The sequence below is a fragment of the Haemorhous mexicanus genome, chromosome 2 (genome assembly GCF_027477595.1).
Source record: "Haemorhous mexicanus isolate bHaeMex1 chromosome 2, bHaeMex1.pri, whole genome shotgun sequence".
Lineage (NCBI taxonomy): Eukaryota > Metazoa > Chordata > Aves > Passeriformes > Fringillidae > Haemorhous > Haemorhous mexicanus.
Genome location: NC_082342.1, coordinates 7,808,942 through 7,830,711, shown reverse-complemented (window position 1 = coordinate 7,830,711; position 21,770 = coordinate 7,808,942). Strand labels below are relative to the sequence as shown.

Here is a 21,770-nt window from a genome sequence, read left to right as displayed (position 1 = left end):
AAGGGTAGAAAAAGCCTAAAAAAGAAAACTCACATTCTACTCTGCCAGTGGGTATCTTTTGACTTTTCAGAAAACTCAGAGCAACTACAGAAATACAGCAATTCAACTTGAAAGTACATCACTACCAAGTGCAATCCATAGCAATTCCACATACTAAACAAATGATGTATAATGCAATCTTTGCTTTTTAGTCTTTGTACTTCAAAGAAAATGCTGAACATGAAGAAAATACTATCAAGACCTTACTTCAAAATAAGGAGATATGACCATTGATTATCTAAGAGGAAAAAAATCATCTTACGTTGCTTCAAAAGCATTTAAGATTCTATGCTTTTTTTGCTATTGTGTTAATAATTATCAACACTCATCATCATTCACACCTCTAATCTTTACAAAAAGTGTAGAATATATTACAGTAGATGAGTCAAGAGTTTTGTAGATAAAACAGAGAAGGTAAATTCAGCAACAAACAAAAAAAATCTAACCTACTTGCATCTCAAAACCATGGAAAATATTAACCATTTTACACTCTCATACCTTGCTGCATAATCACTGCATTTCTGAGTTGCAGACAAGTATTTTCTTTCCTGCTCTGTAAAACAAAACCAGCTTTCTCGTCCTTGAATGACTATTCCTGAACTTCAATTTATCCTTATTTATTACTGGGATTATTTCATAAGCCATAACAAAAAGCACAGAGATAAGCACACACACTGAGTTAAGCATTTCCAGAACATTTTCACACATATCATTGTTTTAATAGATTTCTTGTTTGCCTAAGCACTTTTTCAGCAGAAAAAATGAGGATTTTTTTTCAGTATTTTAGTTCTGTTGATGGAACCTTTGAAAATGTAGTAGTATTATACAAATGTTCCCAAGTTCTTAATTTTCATAGTCTATAAGTAATTTCAGTACATTTCTTTCCTTTACTACTTATTACTGCCTTCTATTAGCACCTAGTATCTCTGAAACTCAAACTCTGAGTGCAACAAAGCACATCTTTGATTTAAATCAATATTCACCTAGAAATCATACTCTGCTCTGAGTTAGTTGTTATTAGGTGCATTTGCACTAAGCATACAACTTTGGCATTTGATAGCTCAAAAAAATTTTCCATTAATTTCTGGAAGAAAGCATTTTAAGCTCATGGATGCCCATGAAATACAACTGCGTTCAGTTTCACTTACTTAAGCCTTCCACTCAATACTCTGAATTCCTAAAGTGTAAGGCGAAGTTTCACAAATCTGCATGTACCATTAAAGCAACAAAAAATCACCTGAAAAGCCATGGTTAAAAGTATTGCAAAAATTACCAAGGTATTAAATTTTAACAGGATCTTAATAACAGGCAATTGCATCAAATACAGAAAGATTTTACCTATACATGACTCTTTTTCAGATTATCAATTTGTAAATTGTTTTCCTCGTATGACGTGGTGCAATACACAATAACTGCATTTCAGCCACATATGAATGTTCCCAAAATCTCTCTTTGTGATGCCTAATGTTTCACTCCTTTTGTCACTTTGCTAAACTAGATAAACTGATTCTGCTTCTTGGAACAATTAGAAGATGATAAAGTTAGTTAAAAGAAAACAAAATGGACAGTGAATGAGTAGAAGAGTTACAAGAGTTAGAGTAAGTCTAGAACCAATACCTTTAGCTTTGACCCATGGGGCACAGGAGAACAGCCATTTTCAGGTGGAATGAACAACTCCCACTTCCCATATTCCAACTTCTTATACGGATGAGAAGATGGATTCCAGCCATCTGCAATATAAGAAATAATACTAAGTGATCACCTTAAAATGCATCCAGCTACCATTCAAAGGTGCAACTCTGAGTTCCATCTTTCTCAGAATAAACTTCAGTGAGAGCAGACAGAAATACTTTTATGCCTGCTACTGCACACACATTCAAAAGGGGTAAAATGAAATGCCATAGGTTTAAGTCTTCAGAAGATTCCTTTGTCATTAAAAAAATTAACTGAAGCAAGCTGAAATCCCATAATTCATGATTTTTTGTTCTCTTTGGATTTACTAAGCACTGGAGATGTGCAAGGATGGTCATTATGGCCTGTTCAACTGAACAGACACCTGCCAAGGGGGTCTGAAGCGTTTGTGAGTACATTGAAGGTCAACTCCTCTGAATGGAGTGAAGATATCACTTCTGAACTGACACATTTCATCAATGGAGAAATTTCTTGGCTAGAAGGAAGTAAGAAGAAAAGCTTGAAAATTTCTTTTTTCTTTTTGCCTTGAAATGTCTATTTCACATAGTTCAAGGCAACAGACTCAAGCTAAATAGGAACCAGTCAACACAGTAATTCAGAAAACTGAATTACAAGATGCTAAAGCAACACATGCTAATCTTCCTTCATGCTCATCTCATTTGCATGCCATAGCCTCTTGTAATTAAAAAAAAAAAACCAAAAAAACCACACACAAAAAACCCAAACCAAAAAAAACAACAAACCAAAACCCACACATATTGAAAGAAGAATAAACAGCCTTCAGTTTAAGAATATTAACTCAGAGTTGTATAAAACAACATTGCTACTAAATATGTCAGGTTAAAAGCATTTCAATTAAAAACTGGACAGTTAAACTGAAGCAGGATCATCACTTTTGCCACCACAGAAATCACAGCAGGGGAGTAGAGAAATGAAGAAGGTCTATCCATCAGCATATGTATTTTCCTAAACATCAATAATCACAAATATTATCTGCTGTGCAACAAACGGATAATCCTTCCTGGCAATGTATGGATGTGTTGCATTTCAGAGAAAGACCAGACTGCTTTCAAAGTTACTGGTTGCATTTGCACAGCTGTTTAAACCCAAGAACTGCCAATCTTTAGTTAAAGAAGACTGAAAGACACAAATTAAACAAGGCCACACAATGTGATAAAAATAACTAAGCCAGACAAATATCCTGATACCTACTCATTTTACAGTAGATAGTAAAACAGAAATGCAATTAATTCAGTATTCTATTTAGATGAGTTTTATCATGTTTAAAGTATTTGGAGAGTGGAGCTAAATTACATATATTAGCAGAGGGAAAGTATTTACTAAACTATTGCTAACAGCAGAAGAACTTACATATTAGTAAGCATCAGATGGTTCCTCCCCCTTGGCTTTACACTGAATTTTCAATCAAGAAAAATAATTAAACAAACACTACCAATAACAAACAACCAATACCTTGGCAATTAAATAATACTCCTTAATAAAATGTCTAAACTGAAAACTATAGTGCTTATACAATAAAATATAGATTTTTTTTTAATTCCAGGGCATGGTAAAAAAGACGTAGAAAACAGCACTTAAAAAAAAGATTTTTTTTTTGGGTTTTTGTTTGGTTTTTTTTTTAATTATAAGCAGTTAGACTATCTCAAATAAACATTTCAGGCAAAAATGAGAAAACAGAAGATGTTAAAAAGCTGCAAGAAGTTTGCTTAAAAAACTGGTAAGGATTTATGATAGTCAAGACCCAACTTGGGGGACTTACTCAATTCTTTCCATCTTCTTCTCCCCCCAGATATCCCATCATCTTCATGGCTTCTCATGAAACTCTTTCCAACAGAGCTACACCTCTTGATTCAATGCTCAAACTGAACTACATATGCCAAGTGATGAATACTTGGCAAAATTAAAAGTTACAGCAAAAACATCTTACAGTAAAAAAACTCACCCAGGGAGTGAGCTTTATAAAAACTTCCTACATGAAGTTAATCATGTTCACCAAAACCGCTGCATTCTTACAACATTATAAAATATTCTTATGACCTCTACTAAAACTACATCTCTTCCCTCCTTCAGAGAGGGAATGGTTACATCTCTACCTATTTAAATATTTCTGCTCTCCACAGACAGATTTGATAATTCTGCCAAAGTTGCCTGAACTTTCCCCTCCACCTGCCAGCAATGCCAGATGCTCCTGTTAATCCCTCCTGTTCCCAGCCGCAGTCCATGACTGCAAGCCTGTGGCTCATGATTTAAAAATAAATGCAAAGCAATACCCATCTGCCCCAGATGGTCCTACTCAAACCCACTGTTTACTAATTACCCCTGGAGAGGAGCTCACTTAGAAAGATTATAACAGAAAACATTGCTCTGTATAATTGCCAGAGGCATAAAGAACATAGAACACTCTGAAAATGAATATTCCTTTTAAAGACAGAGTGGCTCATGCTTATCTCTGTTTTACTGCTTGGTTTTCTGATTTTTCAGCAAAACTTAGCCCAAAATGCCTGAGGGAAGAAAAGAAAAAAACAAACTCAACTAACCAACAAGTGATTAGTAGACTATTATGAAGATGAAAAATCAAAAAGTCAAAAGAAATATCTTAGTTTGAAAACGGAGACTTCAAAGATTCTGCCAACAACTACAAAAACAGGAAAAGGCTGAGGAGATTACCAGCAAAGTTCAAATAATCAGCTTGAACAGGTATTGGGGAAAAGGACACCATCACAGAATATTCATAAGCCATAGACAAAGGCAAAAGCTTCTGCACAAAAGTTCAAGCCTCAGCTATTGCTTAATCCAACACAGAAGACATCTTGGATAGCCTGATACTTTGTTTTGTCTCATCTGTGTGATTGGATCTTCCAATCTCAGCCAATTATCAAAACATTACAGCCCACCTCAACAACAGGAGGCACAAGGGAACTTCTTGTTCAAAACTACACCCTTAGCATGCCAAAGAATCATGAACTGAGCTTTAGAATTCAAAGCTATAAAGGTTTGGGTTCTGCCATTTGTGACAAAAAAATGAATTTAAATGCATATTTCAAACTAAATGACAATTTGAGTGACTTCTTGTTTAATCTCCTGATTTTGTTTTCATATTGATGGATACAGCCATACACCTCTGAGGCCAATGCCTGAACTTGGAGTTTCACACATGAAATTAACACTTCTCACAGAGGAAAGGAGTTGTTCTTGCATATTCATCAAATAACTGACTTTGTCCAATATAAGAACTGCAACTGTTTTTTCCAGAAGTCAAAAAACTTTATTAACTAAAGCTGAATTCTCAAGTGAAATCAAGTCCCTTACAGCAATTGTATTTCCACATACTTTCTGATCAACTAAAGACACCTAAAGAGAACAGAGAGTTCAGCAAACACAAAGCATCGTTGAAGAAAGTCAATCAGACAAGTAGCAGTTCAGACAAGGGAAAGGGCATCAAAATACCAGTATCCCAACAAGATACCTGTATTCCACTCTCTTAGAATTTTAAATCAGAACATAACTGGAGAAATCCTCCAAGAACACTATTCTGTTCTACACAGTGGCCAATAAGGTCTTCCTCTCCTCAGATTAATAATTTTTAAAGCAGATTACATTAATGATCATGTGCTTGAGCTGTTGGAAATTGGGCAAATAGCTCAAACACTGACATAAAAGCAAGTGTCATTACTTCTTAGACAGGATGTCTCCCTGTATATTAGTGCCACCTTATATTACAGTCTACTGCTTTCAATCATCTGCACCCACAGAAATATAACACTGTTTGACTTTACTCATCACTTGATGGGTATTTTTCTATTAAAAAATCTTGAAAGGAAGCAGTAAGAAATTCAGCATGATATCATGACAGTACCTAGAATCCATTTCAGTAAAAATCTGGAATACAAAAATCCCAAAACATTCTGATACATGAAGTTTTTAGTGAGCTGTCAGATACCCAAATTATGAAGTACAGTGCCTTAAGGTACTCTTTTTTCACTCTGAAGGGATCCTGTCAGAGTTTAAATAATAGACAAATATCATCCCAGAATCAGCTATCCTACCCTCCCTCCACCCTCCCACCATAGCAGAAGCCTTTCCCACTTGTGCAAGGAAAAGGAAGCAGAAATCAAACCAAACAGGTATTTCAGACTGAAATTTAGATAGCAATATTTAGTTATAGTTAGCTGGGAAGGAGGGAAGGGAAGAAAACTAAGAGAACAGAAACCACAAATATAACAATGCATTATAGCAAATGCTGACTTCCAAATTAATATATGCATACTTACTCTCAAGCTTTTTAAAACCAGTAGCTTTCTTTTTAAAATTAAGGAATTGTTTACAGATAACCCATTGAGCCTCTGCATGACCAAATACAAATGTGAGTGTTCCAATTCCCAAATAAATTCCATGGGTTAATCTCAAAACTCACAGTCACTCACAGTGACTTATTTTGAAATAGTCGATTTTAAAGCAGCAATAAATTGCCAGGAGTCACCGGGTTCCTCAGCAATAGGGCACACAAATGAAATATTCAGTGTTATCACTGAAAGCTTTTGAAGGAGCTATAATGTTGATAGAGCCTCTAGTGTTGGAAATTCAGCTGACTAATTGTCTCATACACTTGATTTACTGAAATGCTGAAAGTGCTAATTGACAAATCTTAATGGTTTTGGATGCTCATTTAATACTTCTTAGATAAAGCTTCATTCTAGAACACCAACAGATACTATACTTTTTCTCTCCAATTATAGAATTTTAATGAGACAAAAATAGCTCTGAAAGCATTGAGATTTTCTTGAATTCATATGTTTCATTCTCCAATCCACTTACAGATTTGTGTGCTATTACCAGTTTCTAGATTTTTTTTTTTTGCAAATGCACAGTGATATTAAGAATTTTTCTATAAATTAGAGCCATCTCATTCATTACAAGTTTCTCAGAATAAAGTATAATAATCCCATAATTTGGGTCAAAATACCTTAATAGCAAAGCTTTTATTGTTTGTCATAAGGCATAAGAGTAATTCAGAAAAAAATTTAAATATACAGGACTGAGGCTTTATATTAATATAATTACAGAAGCAAATTACTCGTGTATCTTACACATATTTCATAACAAAGATATTATCAACTATAAGCTTAATTAGAAATTTAGGAAAAAAATGTTCAAGGTTTCTGTACACAACCTATACTTTCCATTTTAATTTTTACTAGTTTTTGATCCTCAAAAACCTTAAGATGAAATAGCAGAGACTAATACTTTGTGTCTTTACATCAAACATTAGAATATTCTCAGACAATCCCATATTATTAAGGAAAACACTGCTATTCATCTCCAAAACAAAAAGCATGAACTGACAGTTTTTTATATTATATACCACCATATTTCAGTTTAAAACCTAAAGAGCTTCTGTCATCTAAGTTCAATGGTTTTGTGTCTAAGATTTCCAACCTCCCCTGACATGGTTACGCTATGGTTCTTTTTATAAAAAAGTTTTATTAAAAAAAAATCTTATTGAAAGCAATCCCAATATCCAATTTAAACACAATATAATCATAAATTTAGTGTGAGACTTTAACCTGCTTGAAAACTTAAAGAAAGGTTAAAGGGATTCAGTTTTAATTAAACATATCTGTAGCAATCTAACTCTAAATCTTAGGGTTTTGCAATCCAATTTCTCATGAGAATATTATTCAAGACCACATGAATTGAATGACAATCTTCCATGCCTCCAGTCTCTCCAAGCACACTATTGTCCCCTTTGGGAATGAATACTTCACTATGACTGGCTGATATATATAGGAGAAACACAGTTTTTCCACATTACAATGAATTTCTTTTAATTTATTTTCTCTTGATATTGCTGTATTCATTAGTGTCTAGATACAACTACTCTACGGTATTAGTCCTAAATTTCTGCTTCATATAATGTATTACATCAAATATTTGAAATGAAGCAGGGTTTAGAAAACTATTCCAATGTTTAGCTACCCTATTCTGGTATACATATGCTTCCCCCCCAACCTGATAAGACAATTTACAAGTTATAGCCTCTCCTCAAAACATTAAACATATTCATATCAATCTGTTTTTAATATTAACATCTCCTAAAATACATATTTAAAACAAATGCACTCTAGTCTTTATCTGAGTTGAGACATTTAACCAGCACCCATCCCGTGACAACCTTGAGCAATGGGTGGGGTTGCAGCAAGTAGAGGAGAGACAAGGAGGAGAATTTTCTGCATGTTCCTACACATAAAATTGACCTATGAAAATAACCTGATCCAGCTGCCTTGCAGTCTATATTGATACCTGAAATCACTATTATCTATCTAGTAGGTGAACTATACACGACTCATTATTCAGTGTTAGAGGACATATCCAATTTCAATATTAAAATGCAAGAACTACACTAACCTATTTATCAATGTCTATTCTAATAAAATTTCAAGGAGCACTTTCAGAAAAGCTACTTTATCATTCACTGTGATAGTCATATCAAACAGGATCATGGCTGAAAACAATGTTGCACTAACTTTGCTGCTCAACTTCTGCATCAAAAACAGGATTTTTTTTTTTTTTTTAATAAAAACCTTCCGAAAATAAAGACATTTTCCTTTCAATAGTCTCCTCAGACAGGGGTAAGCAATGGCCAACATTTAATTTTGTGTTTAAGCAGAAGTAGTTAACTGCTTCAAAGAACTTTTTTTGATACTGCTTCTTTGCAATATAAATACACTGAACACTCCCTAGATCAGTATTTTTGTAAAATCAAAGTCAGATAAATAAAACAACATGCTTCTGAAATGCAGTTAGATGAACAAAATAATTTCACAGGAAGCCCCTGCTCAGTACTTTGGCAGACCCAGCTGAAGAGAGAGTAGAGGTGAAAAGGGAAAAAAGAACAAAACTCTCTGAAACCCTAAACAAAAAAGGAGAGTAAGTATTGCAGGATTGAAGAGCAATGATGAATGTCACTTTCATATAAGTGTTTTAGAACATCATTTGAGTGCAGCTAGCCTTCAAATAAGAAGAAAATTTATATTTTTGTTTCAAATTCAAAGGGAATAGTCTTCCTGGTTCTCAGAGGAAGTAATGCAATTCCTCCACGTAATACTGCCACCTTCCCATTCTGCTAATACCTTTCCTTCTTCTGCCCTCACAAACACAGAGTAGCTACTCTTTCAGTAATATTTAGTTTGATTTTAGGCTACCATTTTCAAGCAGAACTTTTGTCTAAACTCTTGGGATGGGTGGGAATTGTCTAAGGACCAAGGCCCTTGAGAACACTGTTGCTTGATCAATAAAAAGACAAAGGAAATTATTTCACTGCTAGTTTTGCTTGTCTGCATACAGTTTTATAAAAGTCTAGTTATAAAGCTTTACAAAGAACTTCAGGAAGTTTATATACAGCCTCAAGTTGCAGTGTGATCCAGTGTGACATGAGTCGTTGCCTTTGGTGTATTAAAAAATGCATAACACTGACCATGCAACAGAAACACATCTTCATAAGCTGCTGCAACATAGAGGAAAATATTACTCATTTAAGCCCTGACACACATTTTTTACTATCAGAATTTCACCATTGTGACAAAATTTTCTTTAAAAGAAGAGAATATTGATGTAAAACATTGTGCAGGGGAGAAGAAATTTTCCTAAGAATACTTACTGAAGTCACCTGCAAGAAACACTGCTTGTGCTCCTGGTGCCCACTCTTTGCAGTATATTCCACCATCTGCAAGTTGGTTCACTCCAAAGGTTTTGTAACTTTTGGTAAATTTATCAAGGCCACCTTCACTTTCCTCAATGTTCTTCAGGTGGTTATAAAACAGAGAATACCTTGCAAGGAAAACAGAGAACATTTTTTAGAAAGATTAGCAAGCATCTCTCTTACATTAACTAGTAAAAAACCTAAGGAAAAAAAAATTAAACACACTAGCATGAGATTCACTGCTCTCTACTGTAATAGGAAAAAAAAATCTAATACAAACCATGCAATTTTTCCATGGTTGTTACACAGTCTAAAATTGCCATCTTCGTGTTTGTCAGTGCTTTCTCTACTTTACAGGAACATTTTGCACTTTCATTCTAAAACTACAATTCCTGACTGACAGCCAAGAAATCCCAGTATTACAACACAACAGGAGAACTTCACACTCTGAACAGGCTAGCACTTTTCCTTCCATCTTATTAATATCAGACACAAGCCTCCTAGTGAGAGCTGGATAGGCCTGCCACATCTCTCACAGCCAGTTTTAATAGACAGACAATCTCAGGCCATTGAAAAGTTTGCAGGACAGCATGTCAGCATGGACAAACCCATCTGGTCCTTGCAGAAAAAGGCTCATTAGGCAACCTCTTTACAGAGACAATCAGCAAGACTTTGCAGTCAGTCCCTGATACTGCAACAATTGAGAAAAAATTACAGCTTCAAAAAGTAATTATTTGGACCATACCCTATTTACACCAGTAGGAATTTAAATGCCCTAAACCTCTAGCATAAAACTTTGCCTGTAGCAGCTTAGAGTTTTTTGACATATTTTGCTGTGTTTTCTCCAAGTAAGTTCCTGGAATTGATGGTAACACCAGGGGTACAATATAAACAAGATAGTCAACTCTGACCCCTAAATTATGAGCTACTTTGTACAGAAGCACAGCTAAAAGCTGCAGTTGAGCACTTAATTATTGCTACCTGTACAGTTTTTTTGTTGTTTGTTTTCAGTAAGTCACTCCTGAAGTAAATTAGAAATGTGTTTGTTTTTTCATAAATGGTAAAGAATCTTCTGAAGTGTATAAAAACCAGTGAGAACCCCAGCAAAAGCAAACTCGTTGGCCTTATTACACTTCCTATGGTTTGCAATAGGAAATAGAAACACTAAACCAGCACTATGGAATAGCACCTTGTTGCTGAAAGAAAAAAGTCTGCTTGCAGTGTCAGGACTTAGAACTCTGATTTGTTGCAAAGTTTTGATTTTTTTGGCTCTTAATTAGTTCAAAGCAGAGGATTAAAATGCCTAATTACTAGTTAAGGTAAACAGCATTACCTGTACTAATTTAGAGTACTATGACTACTATTAAGGTTAATCTCCCCGTGAGTTTTTATTATTTTATTATTAAGACTGATGATCATCTTTAAAGGGAGAAAGATTTGAAAATGCCTGCAGGATACACTGTAGCAAATACACTCATAACTATTTTTGCCCATCCACCTGCATTATTCCTTTAAAATTTGCTCATGGGTATAATCCTCAAAAGTGCATTACTAACTACTACTGCTCTGCAAATCAATTTAATTTATGTCCTTGAGGGAAAATATTTTGTCAGATTTCCAACTATAAGTGTATTATATACATATACAAATTCAGTTGATCAACTTACATTTTAAACAGCGGCAATCACAAAGATTTATATAAAGCTTAAATAGAGAAACACAGAGGAAGTCACAAGTACCCTCAGAATTTCAACATATATCATCTGGTAAAATCAATTTACTCTCTTTTTGAAGGGTTCTCCTTGGGGGAAAAAAATAAAACAACCACTATAGCTTAGAAATTTAAGTCATTCCTTAAAATACTGTATGATGCAAGAAGTATAGTTATATGCATATAGATATATGTTTTGTGTATGTGTGTATATATATATATTTAATTGGTTAACGGAAAAATATATAATAAGAAGCATATTTGAAGTGTAATCTGCAAATCCCTGTTCTCTGCCATACAAAAGCTGTTTAAAAATTGATGCCTGTCACATGTATTGCTTCCACCTTGTTCACTAATAGCACACAAGCCTTAAAACCAGAGATAAACACCTGATTAAGACTACATTTTGTGATCTCTTCAACACTGAAAGTTATGTCATGTTCAGCTATGCATATATAGACTTATATGACAGACTCTGAATGCATTTTGTAAGTGAGGATCTCAACATTCTGGACATGGGAACAGTCAACCTCAGCATCTAGAGCTGGAAGTCACAACAAAAGACTGACTTCTGCCTTCATACTTTTCAAGTTCTCAGAGAGTGCAATGTCCATTAAGATTTTGTAATTTGAGTGTTAACGTTGACACTGGTAAGGATTACAAGGTAAACACTGTACCCAACTATGACTTGAAAAGTACAACCATTATTTTCAGGACAAAATAAACTTAAAATGAGCAACAAAAAGATCCACAGAACTTCTGAACACAGCATCTGAAGTAACCTAAAGAAGTTCCATGTGAAGTCCTTTACTACAGATGCAGCAACACAAATCTGACAAGTGCAAGCAGCAGAAGGGGGGCTGCTTATGGTGTACTCCTGGATCCTGGAATTTTTTAGGCAAAAGAAAGTTTTCAAGTCCCTTATTCATTCATTTAGCCTCTGTTAATAGATCAATGTTTCTTAAAACTGAAATAATGAAATTGTTGTCTTCAGACTTATTGAAAAGATTTCAGTCTTAGTATTAGCCCAAGAACAAAGAGCACACAGACTGAAACAAAGTATTACACTGTTACCAAATGCTTTTACACCAACATTTTTGCCCTCCCCATCACTATTTCAGTGTGAAGCACTGGTAATCGTAAACATCACCTGAAACAGTCACAACAGTCTTTCCTATTGTTACAGTCATAATTTGTAACACAGCATTGCTTTAAATCCCATGCTTTATATGTAGCTTTGATGCCTTACAATAGAAGTGTAGGAATTGGCTGACTTTCCATAGAAGCAGGATTAAAACATCAAACATGAATTACTATAATGGCTATCCAGTAAACAAATATGTTGCCAAAAAATAGCCTTCCAAGTGAGAACAAAGACAATATCACATCAACAACCACTTCGAGAATTGACATGTCGGGTGAGCAGTTACTCCTCACACTTCATCACTGAAACACCCTAAATATTTTGTCTTATGGATACCTATACAACTAAAACTTATGCAGTAGAAGTAAAGAGTTCTCAGTTTAAACTAAACTATACAGCCTTACACCAAAAAACAATGTTCTATTTATTTTGTAACTTTGATATACAAACACCCTGGTTCTGCAGGTCCTATAACCACTGAGGTAATACAACTATTGAACCCATTAAAAAAGTCTCAGGTATGTTAAAATGGTTAGCCTCAATATGAAGTATAAGAAAAATAAAGCTAAGCTTCTCCTTCCTCCCCAAAGAAAACTGCTTTATTGAAATAAGATTTTTGGCAGATTATTTAACAGTCTGATTGTAAGTCAAAGCACTGAGTTAGAGCTCCACATAAAGCTTTCACAACTTTATTCTTCCAAGCAGAAGAGGAACTGGCCACCTCATAAAATAACAGAGAGGCATTGTAGTATTTTAAACTTTTAAATTTAACCAGATTAGCTTTAGTTTCCCAGGCATCACAGGAATCTAAACAGAAACTAATATAACCAAAAAGGCCTTGGCAGTATACAAGATACTCTCATTTAAAGAGGCTGGTGCTGAACGCCAAGATTACTGCAAAACTTCAAGACATTTTTATGCCCATTCTCGTGGTTTTTTACAAAGCTGTTGTTATTGCAGGTTATAGAACAGTCATCTTACTGTAAGACCTATGGCAACAGCACTGAAATTATTTTAGCTGCTCTTCTGCTTATGATGCTGGTTTTAGTAGCTATTCATCTTTCAGATTTTTGTCCACATCAGCTTTTTGGTCATAGTTTATTTCTACAGTATTGGCCAGCATTAATGCTAATTTATTCAAAAGATGAAAGCAAGTAGGAGAGACTTTGATAATGGTATCTGGTATCCATATGGAAAGCCCAATTCAGCAGATACCAAAGGGAACAGGAAATGAAAGAAAATACGAGCGAGGTACTCTCTGTAACAGATCCTCCATTTTCCAGCAAGTACAAACATTTAAATTAATGTCAGTGTCATGGACCATAGTCCATAGTTTTATGAGGTTGCTCACAAATTGCCTCTTTCTAATATTGCTGCAATCACTTTGAAGATGCAGTTACAAAGACTTTCACTGACACCAAAGCCAGTGCAGACTCCCTGCTCAGATTAGTGAGGCCACGATTCTCATCTTTTCCTTTAGTCTGTAGCCAGTTATTCCCTCAATCTCTCATCATTCAACTGGTTAGAAAGCACTGGATTGAAGGAAGACCAAAGTAGGAGAGATAAAGCTCTTCCTAAAGTAAAATTTCTGCAGCCCAGCAAATTAAAGGCACCAGACAGCTCTGAAGTAGAATGATGCAATACAAGCAAATTCCTGCGGGCAGCTTCTTCAATTTCACTTGTCAATAGTGAAAATATACCACAACAAGAGCCTTGGGTTTTACTTCATTCTTTTCTCCACCCTCTGTCATGCACTTTTCATTTGGCTATTCAGAGTATTACACAGAGTAACCACACTTCAGGAAAATAGGAAGATGTGAAGGCACAGTAAATCTAGGGTATGTATGACTATTTGAGAACAACAGATTTACTGCATTTTTAACTTTTACCAATTTTATAGTTGTAGTTGCTTGACTTGCACTTTCTACAAGCAAGTTGTGTCCCATTCAGGAAATTGTTTTTAATATACATTTAAATTGATTAAGGAACATCAACAACATGCAAATCACGCAGCCTTTGAAGTGTTAGAACAATTCTGAGAAAAGCTTTAGAAGTACAAGATAGCCATGGATGATTATAAAGGTCCAGGAGATGACCACTTAATTTTGCTTTTCTGCAGGTTAAAAGTAAAGTTGTTACATGATTCTGAAATCATGATCTTAAGAAGTTTCCCCATAGCTACATCTGAATTCCCCAAATGTTCTAATTGCTCCATCCATGAAATTGTTCGCTACAAAGCAATTTGCCTCTCTCCAACATCAGAAGCAATTTAAAACACACTTTTAGCTGAAAACTAAGGATTCTGCAGGTTGGCCAATGGCATTAAGTTCCTTTCAGGAGTAATAAAATCAATAGTTCCCAAATAAATTGAGGATATAGTTATTCCAATAAGGAACTTACACAGCTAAATCATTTATCTTGTAATTCCTACCAAAAATGTGCTTTTTTTACTAGAAGAGCATCCAGCAGAGAACTCATAAGAGTGAGCAGGAAAGGCAAAAGCTTGAAAAATCACTTTTCCAAATTTTCTCTACTTGGCAGAAAATGAAGAGCTTCCAATTCTCTTTGTTTGTTTCAGGATTTCAGAATCTGAGGTAAAGAATTTATGCATAGAAGACTAATGTAGTTCATATCTCAAACTACATGCAGCATCAAAAATTAAGAAATATTTGCTTAGGATGAATAATACATAATCACTTACTCAGTTGAAAGCCATCAACACACGACAAAGCATCTGATTCAGCATCACCTCCTTGCAAAATAAATTAAAGTACAATGACATGCAAGTCAAGCCCTAACAAAAAGTCTAGTATGTAGAAGCACTACAAAAAATGGGCAGAAAAAGGGAAACTACAGATTTCCTTGACATCCTACCAGCAATTTCTAGCAGAGGTGTAAAGACCTGCAAGCTGTGAGGTCTAATATGGATATAATATCATTTCACAGTATTTTAGCAAGAAGATTATTTGTTGCTGACCAGGAGCCATCTTCCCTGCTTCAACATTTTAGGTAACTTAGTGGCTTTAGCAGCACTTGACAGCTGTAACTTTTTTGCCATCAGCATCAGAATGGACACACAGTTCTCAATTCAGAACCAAATACAGGAGATATTACAAGATGTACCAAATGCAAACTTAATGCAATCAATTACTAACAATTGCTCCACTGGCTTATCTAAACCAATCCCAATCTTAAAAAAATTCCCCTCCCACCCACCTCACCCTGGCCAATATTTAGAGGCTCTTTTATACACACTCCTGTTCATCTCTCACTTCAGTTTATTAGAAACACATGGATGCACCTCACAGGTTAAGTGTAACAAATTACTAGTGTTTAGAAGAACCAAGAGGCATTTTCTTTCCATCAGAAGCCCAGCAAACTACTTAGAGACATCCACTGCAGGAGAAAAGAAGAAAGAGCTGTGCATGTATCAACACTTCCTACAAGAAAGCCACTTACTTTAACCCTCTAATGGAATAAAAGGTATACAGTAGTTTAAAAAAATTAAACAACTAAACCACACGTTCCTCAAGGAACAAAGTAAAAAAAAAACCTAAGAATAATTAAAAACAAAAAAAACCCACAAGCAAACCCCCAAACCTTAAAATACTAAACTGTGTTACAACCTTCTGGAATGGCACAGGTATGTATATTCTGTATCTGCCAAAGCACTCAAGACAGCTTCCCTATCACAAGGACACAGTCTAAATAAGACAGCAATTACAAAATAATGAGAGTTCTACATATTTTTTCTCTGAATGTAAGGAGACAAATTAACCAGCAGCATACTTCATTTATTTAGGTATAGGATTTCTTCATTTCATAGTCATTGTCCCACTATTCCTCTGCTAAGTAGTCTTTATTATGCATAAGTTGTACACTAAAGCCCCTCTTTTAGCTATATTAATTTGCTTCACTGTTGTGATGATATCTGAAGTTGATGGAGTTTCTGGAATTAATGTAACTACAGAGAAACCCCATCACATCTGAGCAGAAAGCTGCAGAAGCACAGAAACAGATTTTCTTGAAATCAGTAGACTGGGGCTGCGTTAGCTCATGTTTCATATTACACAAGAGAAAATAAACTGAAAGGTCAGTTTAACAGTTACAGCATTGCCCTTTTCCAAGGTAATCAGCAGAGCATGTAGCAAAGACGTGAACACAAGCGTGACTGGAACGACAGTGGCTGATAAAGAGGCTCTTGCTGCCAAAAGTAGTGGGACAAGACACTGCTCTCAGTGGCTGTCGAGGAGTGGGGAACACTGCACACCTTACTTCACTAACTCTGATTTATTGCTTTAATTTGAAATTGTGTTCTTGCTAAACATTCAGGTTTCCATATTGCTGAAATACACTAAGAAATGTAACACTGAACATTAATCACATTCACAGATAACCTATAGGAACAGTATACTTATTAATTTGTTTGTAATATGAAGACAACTGAGTCAAAAAATCATTTGGTTTACTAATGCCTTTTATTATAAATTCACAAGTTCTTCTTGCTATTCAGTACTATTCAACTAGAAACCAAAGATTAGATTTTCTCCTCATGCTAAAAGGAGCTTATTGTTCCTCTTCTAAGCATGTATTTATCAGTAGAACATTCAAAACTGTTTCTACTCATCATATAAATAAATGCTTAAAAGCATCTTAATCTAGAAAGAACTCAGATGTTTTATTTCCCAGAATTCATTTTAATGAAGCTGCAAACAACAGCTTATCAATTCCCATTTGATTCCACTGCTAGCTGTTGCTAACACACCCCCTTTGTGTTAACAGAAATCAAGGTCCAGTTTGGGGGAAAGAGTCAGGGATTACTACAGCACTACTACAACACTACAGCACCACTACTCGAATCAAAGTAAAGTTTCTGTACAAGACACTTCAGGGAAATACCAGAATTTTTGTAAAAATAATTTGTAATTCTCTTCTTGACAGTCAAGTGTTATTAACTCTTGCAGGACTTAAGTAACCTGGAAGCACCAGATGGCACCACTTCTAAAGCATTTATTTGTGCAGTGAGAACCAGCTCACACACCTCCTACAGGTTCTAAAACCCTGCACAGTGACAAAATAATAGACTTCAATAACCTTTTAATCCTGTTTTAAAGCTGGTTTGTATATTGTAGGTTTGGGTTTTTTATTAGTTTGCCACAGCAGCAAACATAAGAAGACACGGGTTTCTTTCAAACTTGGATTTCAAGTCTGCTGCATCAGTTTGACTTCCATATTGAAAAGCTGTAAGTAACATGAACTGCAATAAATGAAGCTCAACACAAGCCTAAGGACTTACCTTTCTAAATAAATTCACAAGAAATTCAAGAGGAAGGCTTTATTTGTCTACCAAACAGAAAAAAAACCCTTTTAAATCAAAAGTCAGAACTGCTGATTTATTTGAAATAAAACACCAAATATTCCTCACTACCTTTGCCACTCACCCCACTTTGGCAGAAACACAATGGAGTAAGAATTGTTATTTGAATTCCCTGACAGAAAACTGCCCAGCTGCTCTAGCTACTGCTTCATTGCTCATTTCCACAAGTCATGTTTCACCTCCCTTAAAAATATGCTCCAGAACTTCAAAATAAAGTCATGATATAATGACTTTATATAGATATAACGATCAACAGCTTGTATATTTAAACTATTGGATAGGTCACTATTTGAAAGATATGTTAGAAACTTAAAAATTCTCATCCTTGATAAATACCAAACAAACACAACCTCCCCTCACTACAAGGATTGTTTTTTTGGCAAACTTGAAGCAGATTTAAATGGACAACCATCTTAAAAGACTGTCAAAAAGATGGTTTGAGAAAAGAAAAACTATATCAATATCAGGCTCCTTTACTGCCTTTCCAAACTGTTCTTCCTATAACAATTTTCTTTTCCATAAACCTACAGTATTCCACCTAATTAAATAACCCCCACATTCTATTAGCTTTAGAATGTGCATGTACTCATGCATCATCTAAAAGACATGATTTGTTTTCTTTTGTCCTGCACAAACATATACTCCCAATATACTCCCTCCCGATTGGTATACTCATGCACACAAATATCCTGCCATTGTAGGTTTCTTTCTGGCCTTTAACTGTTTGTCATCATCCACTTTTCATTTACCTCTGTATTTTATTGTAACAAACAAAACTTCACAGAACTCCAGGAGAGAAAAGCCTGCATGAGGTTTTTAACACAGCACCATAGCTAGAAAAACAAGTATTAAACATGGAATGAGAAGGAAGGACTATTGCTTTTATAACTGACCACTATGCCAGCTTTGATCAGCCATCACTGGTTTGAGCAGGGGATTGCTGTCTCTGCAGGCTCAGGAGCTGTAGGGGCTGTTCACACAGACCACACATTCAACTCCCCCAGCACGTCTGCTCTCCTTGCTGGGTTTCCTATAATGCCTGGGAAAAGCAGCCTTTTGAGAAGATCACTTTAAGGGAGGAAAAGTCACCTCTAGTGACTGGGAAATAAGATCTGAGATATTTGGGGAGGGGGGGAGGAATAGCATTATCACACCAGCTCCAGTCTCCTGAGCAGAGGCACCACAGTGGCTTCACAGCACAAACTTTTCTAAATTTAATTCTTAACTGCTTTCACTGCAGACAGGATGAACAAGGGAAGCCAAGCACGCAAACATTTATACAGTGCCAAGTCTTCATAATTTACTAGAAGTATAATTAGAACTTGTATACTTGAGAAATGTCTGTAACTAGTCCCAGGCAATCAAGTCCATTCCCACAGGAGCCAAGCAAGCTAAAAGCAAGTATTGTTGTTAAGGGCTGCCAGGAATAGTTTGTGACATTCATGGCCAAGCATTTTCAAAGTGCAGTCTAAACACTGTTTATTCCAGACTTCAGTTAGAATGAATACTGAGGTAAGAAATACTAGCCCTTAACAAGTTTGTATTAGCCAAAAAAAAAAAAAAAAGCAAACATCAGATTTTTCAAGTTGCTATACTGAAAATTTTAACCTTTATCAAAAACAGGACACTTCAGATTTTACACAGTCTGGCTATTCTTGTGAAACTAAGGTACTGTATCTCTTTGACATAATCTCTAATCTGACTAAAACAGTATGACTTGCTGCATCACCTAAATCTTGTAAGCATGTAACTGCAGAAAAAACACTGCCCAGCAGCTGTTGGATTCACCCCACATAGCCCCTTCCACATAATTTAAGATCCTAAGTACATATGGCATAACTTCCAAGAAACCTTCCTTCTGATGGGATTGCAGCTATACTGGATGTTAGGGAGAGCCTAATAATTTTAGACATCATTTACTTTGCAGCCTCAAAGCATGTGAGTCTTTTCTACAATGTGACTTATGTGTCACAACATTAGAAAGCTTATGATTCAAGTTTTGAATTGATATTACTAAAGAAAATTGCAAACAAAATACAGGGGAGAGTATTAACTAGTACTTCATTACTATGCAACACTCAAATCTCTTAATAACTCAAGGCACATCAAGACAGTAAAGTTTACAGCAGAATTTTAAATATTTAAGGAATCTTGAAGGGAAAAGCTTTTCTTGAATTAGCTCATTATTTACATATGAAATTATTGGGCAAAACAGATAAGCACTTTCAAAGTATGTATTTTGGCAGAGGCACATGCCAGCAAACATGAATGACAATAAACATGATATGGTAACCTTCTACTAAAACAAACAAACTTAGAAACTGAATCTTAAAAACTAAATCAGGTAGCTCTTTCTAGACCAAATTTCAGTGTCAGGCACGCTCCACTTTTCCTTTGAGAATAAATTCCTAGTAGCAACTAGCTGCCAAAGGGTTTTGTGGGGGGTTTTTTATTGCTGGTTGGTTGGGTTTTGGTTTGGTTTTGATGGGAGGGTGATGGGAAAGCAGCAGTTAGTTTCTATTGCATTCATCCCCCTATCTCAGCCTACTTAATTATTGATTTCGATTTTGTTTGTTCTCCCAGAAACAAAAATAAATTTAATAGTAAGTTTAACTTGCATCAAGGACAGCTATTCTAAGACCATTCAGTGAACTTCAAACTTTGCTAAATGCTAGAGTTTCAGAAAATGCTCACTCCTTGCACAGTTGAGAGAGATTCAGAAAGGGAAAAAATAAAGGAAAAAAATAGAAAAAAAAAAAGAAAAAAAAGAAAAAAAAGAACACAAAACTCCACTCCCAAAAAGTCACTCCCATCAAATGTGTGCCCCCCATCAAATCCATTAATAACACACCTTGAACAGAGTTGAGTAGCCAAATAATCCCATTTCATTTACAATTTTGAAGACTGAACAACAAATGCTGCCACAATTTTTTGTTTGCACTTTTAATCTCCTTTTTTTTTTGAGCTGTATGATCCCATGCCATCAGCTCCACACAAATTTACAAGATCCTCTACTCCCTCAACCCTGAGGTCACCTGTAAGTGTTCATGAGTTCTCCTGAAGAGTTTCAATAGTATGCAGCATATTCCAATTGAATATAAAATATATGTTATAACAATGACAGATTCAAACAGATTTTGTTTCACAAGTACTTTTATTCTGGATGTTTATAACACAGATACATCAGACATCACAGGTACAATAAAATAAAAACAAAACAAAAATAAACTTGTTCTAGATTATTACCAAGTAAAAAGGTATTTGACAATCAAATTTCTATCTTTGTAAAACATATTTCTTTCTTTTGTAATTAATGCTCTGGACGGAACTCCCTCCACTACCTTGTAAAGTAACACAACTGCTATATATTTTTTCAAAACAGAGATTTGTGTTATCAGCCTCAGAATCCCAAACTTCTCAAAGACCATGAAGTGCTGTTTGCACACCCATGATATTTACTCCAGATTGCTCCCTGTGTAAAAAGAACACAAAGGCATACAAAGAAATGGCTCTCATGGCAGGTAAAAGCAGGAAAGGTAATTAGTGTAAGCAGCACGGAAGTTGTGATGTAAGTATTTTTTAAGATCTGAAAACACACAGTCGGTATATTTCACCCTTTCATAATACTTGAATTCAAGATACCTTTGCAATAATTACAAGGGCTGTGCAGTGTCAGTAATGTATGATGATATGATTTTTGTTTGGCTGCATTTTGGTAGGGTACAACATTTCCCATAATATACAGCATTCCCTGGAGTACTGACACAATCATATCCAATACGAATTGCATCATGAATAATGCAGAAGCTATTTCTTTAAGATTTGACAGTTATCTGTATTTCCAAAAATTTAACAAAAAGCACTTACGCAGTTCCATCTACTAATGAAATTTTCTTAGAGATATTTAACCAGGATATCAGAACACAAAAAATTAGTCAAGACTCATACTGAAATACAGCATTATTTCACCTGAAGGTTGATAACCATCTTGCTCATGTAGACACATGATACAATGATGCAATTATTTAAACTCCCTGCATTCGGCCATCTCCCTTGTCAGCTATCACAGCAGAGCACAAAGGAACAA

At 35.2% G+C, this 21,770-nt stretch overlaps 1 protein-coding gene across 2 annotated transcripts in view; it reads right to left on the bottom strand.

The window, feature by feature from the left end:
• Positions 1 to 21,770, bottom strand: part of GBE1 (1,4-alpha-glucan branching enzyme 1) — a 133,434-nt gene that overhangs the window by 95,730 nt on the left and 15,934 nt on the right. For both annotated transcript variants that reach the window (XM_059872662.1, XM_059872672.1), the window contains exons 2-3: positions 9,410 to 9,579; positions 1,657 to 1,769 (exon numbers count right to left, since the gene is read on the bottom strand). In XM_059872662.1, the coding sequence (XP_059728645.1) occupies positions 1,657 to 1,769; positions 9,410 to 9,579 (283 nt within the window). The remainder of the gene's footprint in view (positions 1 to 1,656; positions 1,770 to 9,409; positions 9,580 to 21,770) is intronic.